The 8,027-nt window shown below is 54.3% G+C and overlaps 1 protein-coding gene across 1 annotated transcript in view; it reads left to right on the forward strand.

Moving 5' to 3' along the window:
• Window positions 1-8,027, forward strand: part of Pgs1 (phosphatidylglycerophosphate synthase 1) — a 49,921-nt gene that overhangs the window by 36,297 nt on the left and 5,597 nt on the right. Inside the window, exon 12 of the mRNA XM_010618732.2 lies at window positions 3,876-4,024. Coding sequence (XP_010617034.1) covers window positions 3,876-4,024 — 149 coding nt within the window. The remainder of the gene's footprint in view (window positions 1-3,875; window positions 4,025-8,027) is intronic.

The raw sequence follows: 8,027 nt of genomic DNA on the forward strand, positions 1-8,027 counted from the left end.
GGCGGGCATCGTGCCCGAAGGTGAACTGATGGTGAGAGCCGGGCAGCCCCGCCCTGCTGGCCCAGACCTCGAGGGGCGGCGCTCCTTGGAACCCTGCAGGTGTCCTCCGGGTCGGGGCTGTGCCAGTGCGTATTGTCACCTTGGGCTGGAGCACACGCCAGCTGCCAGGCTTCTCGGAGGCTCTCAGAGCTGTTTTCATGTCAGGACTGTCAGGTGCTCATCAGGGAGGGTAGGACCAATGTGCTCTGTCCTTGATCTCAGAGGGTCTGCAAATGCTTTGAAATTCCTGCAGAATCCTCCCGGGTTTGGGGGGCCCCCAGGAGCTGTGCATAGATTTGTGTTTTTCTGGGAGGAATCCTCAGAGAAGGCCCACACCTGAAATGCCTGTGAGCTCTGGCTTTAGAACACTACTTTTTTACACTTACTGTGATGGCACACGCCTGTAATCCTGGCACTCTAGAGGCCGAGGCAGGATATGAGAGATCAAGGCTAGCCTGGGCTGTATAGAAAGACCCTGTCTCACATGCGCACACACAGAAGCAAAGGAACTTGGGGAGCCTTTTCCAGGAAGTCAAGAGGCTTTCAGGTTAGTTTGTGCCTCTGAAGGACCAGGTGAATGAAGACGGGCAGAGGCAGATGTCCTTCCTGAAGAGGAAGCCTAGAGCTGCGTGCACACACGCACATACATACACCTCATGCACACTCCACAGTCTGTGCTGGGTTTGTGCTAAGCAGCTGCCTTGGCCTTGCTGTTCCTGCTCAGCCTGTACGCACGGCTGCAGCCAGTCCCCAGGTCCCTCCCTCCGGGTTGTCATTGGTGCTGCTGTTCTGCTGCTTCCCGGAGCGATGGAGACCTTGTCTGGCCCAAAGGTCAGGCCTGGTTGTGAGGAAGTAGGCTCCATAGCTGGTTTACAGCCCCGAGAGCGCTCCTGTGTGTACACAGCCTGGCAGCACCCAGACAGCCTCTGCTCTAGGTGGAGCCAGGGAGAGAGACCCAACTGCGAAGGGTTTCTTGGCTTCAGTGATAGAGCACTCACCCAGCGTGTGTGAAGCCCTGGGTTTAGCTCCCAGACCAGACACCCTAAAGGGCTCGATGATTCCTCCCCCTCCCCTCCCTCCAGTTGGAGGCTTCCCAGCTGTCCTCAGGCACAGATGGATGGCTAAACCTGGGTTGGAGACCTCTGAGGAAGTCTTGTTTCCAGCAGCCCTGGCCTCGCAGGGCCCTGGGGGTGTGGGACCCAGCATGTGGCGATGTGGCGCCGGTTGCCCTCTAGCACTGGCAGCACCCTTCCTCCACAGCACCTCATCACGCTGTCTGCGGGTTCACCAGCGGGTGCCGTTCTGTCCTCCCCTCCCCCTCCCTTCCTCTTTCTTTTGCTGGGGTGGGGTTATTTATGCTTTTGAGACAGGGTCTCACTGTATTGTCCCAGCCAGCCTCGAATTCCTGATCCTTTTGTCCCAGTCCCTGGAGTGCTGGGATTACAGGCATGCACACCATGCCCTGCCCTGCTTCATTTTCTTTTTGATGGAGAAAGATAACCCTGTAAATAAGACTGGGGGAAACTGATGGAATGATCTCGGGCCTCGCCCAGCAGGTCAGCAGGTTCACAATTGGCGCATCTCAGAAGAGGCACTCAGCCGAAGGCAGGCCAGGCAGGCCCGGAGGAAAGAAGTTGAGCTGGAGGCAGGGAAGAGAGGGGAGAAAAGGAATCTGTCCCGCCTTTCTGCTGTGTGTGTGGGGGTAGCACCTCGAAGGGACTAGGGTTGGATTTGGGGAAGGTGCTGCGTTATCTTAGTCCTTCTATACGTGAAGTGTGCACACACAGATGTCCAGCCAGCCTCGGGTTGGTAACTGGTAACGACAGAGGCTGAGAAGAAGATGTGCATGTGATAATTGCCCAGTGGGCTGGAAGGGCCACCTGCCTTGGGTGGTGACTCCAGGGTGCCTTGTGAGGGCCAACTGGTGTTTCAGCAGATTTTGCAAATAAAAAGCTGGTTTGGGGCTGGGTACTCCGAACTCCTGGTGTGGAGTTGGTAATGTAGTCTGGTCTAGGAGCCTTGGTGACAGGATGCAGGTCAGCTTCACCTCGTCCTCCTTGTGGGTGGCAGGCCTCCCCCTTTGCCCCACTCCTGAGTCTCTCTGAGCGGGCACAGGTGAGCTGACTGGCAGCCGTACTCGCCAGCCCTGGTATTGCTCGGGGGCTGGAGTCTGGTGAAGAGCTGGGACCGCGGCGGCTGGTGGGAAGAAGCTCTCATCTTTGTGCGACCGGAGCCTCACTCTCCTCTCTCCCAGCCCCACACTCTGGAAGAGGTGCACATGAGGGCCCTTGGGAAGAAGGACCCTTCTTCTGGTGAGCTGCCAGGGCCAGGCAGAGGGGACCTCTTTTCTGTTATGATGTATTTTTTGGACTTTGTCTATTAGTACCTCTGTGAGGTGCATAATGTTGAAGTTCCTTATATGGAGTTGGTGCATGTACAAAATACATCTCAATTCCTTTTTCCTGTCTTCCCTCCCTTCCCCCCTCCACCAATCTTTTGATCACCTTCCCTTTTTTCGGTACATGTTTGCGGTACATAATGTTTACATCCCTTGTGTGGAGTTGGTAGGCATGCGTAACACATCTCAATTCCTGATCTCCTCCCCTCTCCCGCCCCTCTCGCCCCTCCCGCTCAGGGCTGTTGAATCGCCTGCATAATCTGGGCACATGGCAATCAAGTGGCTTTGATATGGCCCTGTGTAGGGAGGGGATGAGGCCATTACAGGAACAGGCGGCAGGGCCTCGTCACCTCTTACCCAAGATGTTCTTGGAAATGTGCCTGCTCCGAGTGAGAATTAGGAAACGGTCTATTTTAGGGGCTTGGTGTGCGTTGCGCGCTGTCAATGTGCCCATGGTGATCACGTGTCTGCGGGCTCTCCAAGGGTCATGCTGGTGGGAGGTCATGGGAGGCGCAGGCACCCACGAGTCCCAGTCTCACTGGCGCTGGGCTGCGTTTCCTGGGGTGAGCGTTGTCGTTCTCGGGGCCAGTGAGGGCGCAGCGCAGAGGGAAGTGCAGGGGCCAGACCTAAGTTCATGCTCCTGGAGGAGGAAGTCCTTGGGAGGTTAGCAGAGGCTCTCCTGGGGGCTGAGCTGTGACTGGGGGAGAGCAGAGGACCTGCCTGGTGACCGGTGACACTAGGCTTCCAAGGGAGCCCGTGACCTCTGTCACAGAAGAGTCCCACCGTATGTCAGAAACAGCAGCCTGGTGCCCTGCGTTTCTCCTGACCATGACAGCCCCTAGCATTTCCTCGTATTTCTCTGAATGGGACCAAAGCTCACAGGGACCCAGGCCTCTCCTCTGTGGGCCTTAGGTGAACTTCACCTGGTCTAGTCTGGAAGCCCCTGAGCCCCCCTGCCAGTACGGGCAGAACTGTCGCTTCCACAGCCTTTTGGCAGCAGTGTGTCGGGGTCCTGCCAGCCTGCAGTGGGCAGCTGGGTCAGGGAGAAGTCGAAAGGGCAGGCAGCTCACCGGCACGCGGACCTGTCCTGCTGAGCATCTGCATCGCCCCGCGGAGCGCCCTGAGCTGCTAGCGTAGGCAGAGCATTGCTGTCCTCACGGCCACTTCCTCCGGTGCTCTCAGGAGAGGGCAGCCTCCGTCCAGTGTGGGCCCTGCCCTCTGGGCAGCAGGCCCTGGGGACGGCATCACCAAGGTCCCTGCTCGGGACACAGGTCAGGTGGGGCGTGGAGAGGGTGCAGAGTGACGGCTTAGCTTGTCCGGCCACCTCACACCCAGTGAGCCTGGTTGGCTGCTCTTCTCTTACGTTGAAGCAGCACGTGGCACGGACCTTGGCAGATGCTATGCTCATTTCCTGTCGCACATTTCCTTTTCCCTGCAGGCCTCTGGCTGTACCTGGCGGGGAGCAGCCTGCCCTGTCTCACGCTGATTGGCTCTCCTAATTTTGGGTACAGGTCAGTTCACCGGGACCTGGAGGCCCAGATTGCTATTGTGACGGAGAGCCGAGCCCTGCAGCAGCAGCTCCACCAGGTTGGTTGAGGTGGTGGGATCCCTGGGGTGTGTGGGGTGCAGCTGGCACTCAGCCTTGCCCTTGTCACCCGGCTCCCTGAGAAGTGTCTCCTGCCGCCAGCAGGTGAGATGCAGAGCAGAGCAGAGCGAGAGACCCTGAGTCCCCTAATCTGCATGGTGGCTGACAGGCATGCAGGGCCTTGGAAGACCCAGCCCTGGGCTGCTGCAGCTTGTGCCCCATGTCCGAGGGACTTTCCAGGTGGTCCTCTCCCTTGCTGGGAGAGGCTGTTTTCTACTCGGAAGGTGTATATAGCACTGGGGGTAACCTCTTTTAAGAAGTAGGACCAACCATAAGGGCCAGGCTGTGGCAGTAGCAGGATTTTATATTCTGCAAAGTTACTAAGAAGGCATGTAGGCCGTCTCAGGCTCGTCAGTTTCGATGGACTTCTGAAGTGAAGCCCAGTCCCTGTGCCTGTGAGACCTGGACAGTGCTCTGGGCCCCAACCTTGGGACCTTTCTAGTAATGCCTCCCCTGAAAGTGCCATCTCCTGTGCAGTGAGGGATGGAGAAGCCCTGCCGCGGGCCGTCCTTGAGAGCACTTGCACTGACTGCTCCAAGGTTTGCCTTCAGTGCTTGGGAATCACGGCCCGCAAAACCTCTGGATGGATGAGGAAGTAGTGGCCGCTTTGTCCCCTGGACCTGCCTCCTGCGGGCTGGGACTCTTGTCACTGATGGGGTGGGGTCAGGGTCCCTGGGAAGGGCTCCGTGATGGATGGGCAAGAGGAGGTGACAGCGGCAGTGCTGGGAGGCCAGCAGCGTGACGGGATTTGTTCTGAAGTTTCCCTCCTGCAGGAAGGAGGCCTTGGAGCCGGGCTTGTGGGAGAGACATGAACCCTTAGCTTTTTGGTACTGGGTATCGAACTCAGGACCTTGAGCTAGTAAGGCAGGTGGCGGAACCACTGAGCTAAATCCCCAGCCCAAACCCTTAGCTTTTGACAGTGGGGTCTGCTGGCCTTGTGTCTTTAGTGCAGAGAGCTATGTGCACTGATGGCTCGGTGAGGAGGGAGTAGTTGGTGATTCTGGCCTGGATTGGGACTGAGTTCTTCAGGAACTGGGTTGATGTGGGGAGCAAGTGTCCCAGGGCTGTGCACAGGGTCCTGATGCCGACCGCTCCCACTTCCTGAGTCAGGGAACCAAACCCACATCCTGGATCTCAGGAAAAGCCGGGCTGGTTGCGGTCAGCAGCTACTTTCTCAAGTGACATATTTAGGATATTTTCTTCCCAAACCTGTCTCCCAGGGGCTTTGGATTGTGGGAGGGTGGTAGCTCATGCTCCTGTGACTTCTCATTTAGGAACAGATTGATTTCTGTGCCTGTGAGGTGCAGAAACGTACTGCTAGATGGTTCTGCCTGTACTCTTACGTTCAGCAGCTGCTCTCCTCGCCTGTGGGTCCTGGTCTCTTGGTGCTGGGCTGTCCAGTGCCACACCAGAACATCCGAGCAGCCCCAGGGGCCTGCAGGTTCCTGTTCTCAGAAACAGCTGCTGGAGCTGTCCAAGGAACCCGGGAGGGCCCGGTCCATGTCCCTTGGAGCACTGGGAATAGGGAGGTATTTTTATCCGATTCCAAGTCCCTCCCTTCATTTAGTGCATACAATAAAAACTGAAAGCTTCCTGGTTTTGTTCAGAGAACACAGTCTCTACTTGTGACCCAAGAAATACTCCCTCGAATAGCATTGTGACCTCCACCAGCTGACTTCCTCCTCCGTCCCTGCGGTGGAGTGTGTGAGGACACTGAAGCATTTCTGGTAATTTAATTGAGATCTTGGCTGGGTCTCTATTTGAGAACATAGAGCTGGAGCTGGCTCAGTGGAGAATTCTGCGAACCCACCCCCCGAGAGCAGACTGGCTCCTCCGTCAGGCTCACCCACCTGGGGACTGTGACCTGAGCAGCAGCACTTAGGAGGCCAGCGGATTAGGCTCCCACGTTTGCGACTGTGGAGCTGTGGGTCTGTGCAATTTTGTTAAGCATCAATGAAGACAAGCACGGAAAGGTCCTGGAGAAGACCAAGCGCATTTTCCCATGTTCGGTGGGCACAGCCAGGAACGCATTCTGTAGTGTCAGGGTGGGGTAGCCTCGTCCCTGTCCCACAGGGGCAGAGGAGTGGCCAGGGAGGGACACAAGTTCTCTTCCCGGGCTTAGGGCAGTGCAGGCCCCCAGCCCTGCTCTTGTGCTCCTGATGACAATCACTGACGTGTGATCCTCATGCTTGGGGATGGTGGTGTTGGAGGTGGGGCCTTGATTTTACAGTAAGGGCATTGAAGATGCAGACCGTAGCGGGTGCTGCAGATGGTAGGTCCCGCTCAGTGCTGCCTTCTGCCTGTGAAGGGGTGCTCTGTCGGGGGTGACAGCACTGGTCATGTTCATGGAAGCTTCTCCTTTCAGAGACCCTCAATGCAGTTGAAGGGTAAGTGTATATCATATTTCCCTAAAAATAAGACTGGGGGTCTCATACTAATTTTTGCTCCGAAAGACACAATAAGGGCTTATTTGCTGGCGTTGTCTTATTCTACGTTGATTCATATACAAAAGTCTACAATTTTCAAATACAGTCATGTCACTTTCTTCTGAAACATCTTCATAACTCCAAATCCCAGATTCTGGCCTGAAATTTTGACAGCTCCATTTCCTGCAGAACCACTGACCCCAGCCTCTCGTGTCCAGCACTAGAGCTCTCTTCTTGTCTGCTATAATGCATTGGCAACACAGCTGTCATTGATTTCATCCCATGAATTCTTTTTGAGACAAGGTCCCACTGTGTAGTTCAGGCTGTCTGGAATTCACTAGGACAGGCTGGCCTGGACCTTGCAGCAATCCTCCTGCTTCAGCCTCCCGAGTATTGGGTTTATAAATGTGTGCCACCATGCTCTGTGTCCCATGAATTCTTTGCCCACATCATGACCTCTTGCGCACTAGGCTTCACAGATTCTATTAAATCAAGTGTTGATTGAAGACTTATGAGACAGGAATGGCAACAGAAATGATGACAGCTAGTTAAGAATGATGATCTAATACAAAGTGATGAAAACTTGCACTAAAATGCAGAGAGTGCTCATTTCACAGAGTGCATTGAGCGTGTCCGTTACAGCACACAGTGTGAAGACTCATCTGAGACACAGCCGCATCTGTGGGTGGTTGAGTACACACAGTATTCGTGCGCGGTGTCTGAGCCCCGAGTGGTCCTTTGGCAGTCGGTCTCCAGTTCATCTACAGTGCTCACTCACATAGGCGGTACGCCTGGGTATTTGCAAACACTTAATTGTAACAGAGTACCATTTGCTTGCATTGTTAATGTCCCTCATCCTACATGTTTAATTTATAGAGTGATGTCTCGGTTCACGAATGCTTTTGTTTGCAAATGATTTGGTTTGCAAACATGCATTTGGCAGAATTTTGTTTTTGTTTGTGCTCTCTGCATCAGGTGACAAACATGGTGGGCATCTTTTCCAGCATCGTGGAACCAGTGCGGTTTGTGAACTGATGCACGTGGTGTTTTACTGGACAACTCAGTGTGTGGCAGTAGACACACTAAATGTGTCCCTCTGGCTGTTGATCCTGATCAGGGCTTATTTTAGAGTAGGGCTTACATTACCAACAGCCTGAAAACCATGGTAGGGCTTATTTTTTGGTCGCGACTTATTTTTGGTGAAATATTGGTATAAATATTTTAAAATTTGTTTTAAAATATGAAAGTAAACATTGTAAGAACTGAGAAAAATTGAAACTAATTCTTTTATCAAGCCTCATTTTGATTATCCCCTTACTGTTTTGAATTGTGTAATTGTAGAAAGGATGACTTTTTAAAAACTGAAATTAGCCCAGGAGGCTGAGGCAGGAGGATTGCCATGAGGCCAGCCTGGGCTACACAGTGAGTTCAAGGCCAGCCTGAAAAGCATTGAGACCCTGACACACACACACACACACACACACACACACACACACACACACACACCAAAAAACTACAG

Source organism: Fukomys damarensis, unplaced genomic scaffold (assembly GCF_012274545.1).
Source record: "Fukomys damarensis isolate Sample0158 unplaced genomic scaffold, DMR_v1.0_HiC HiC_scaffold_23, whole genome shotgun sequence".
NCBI classification, from domain to species: Eukaryota; Metazoa; Chordata; class Mammalia; order Rodentia; family Bathyergidae; genus Fukomys; species Fukomys damarensis.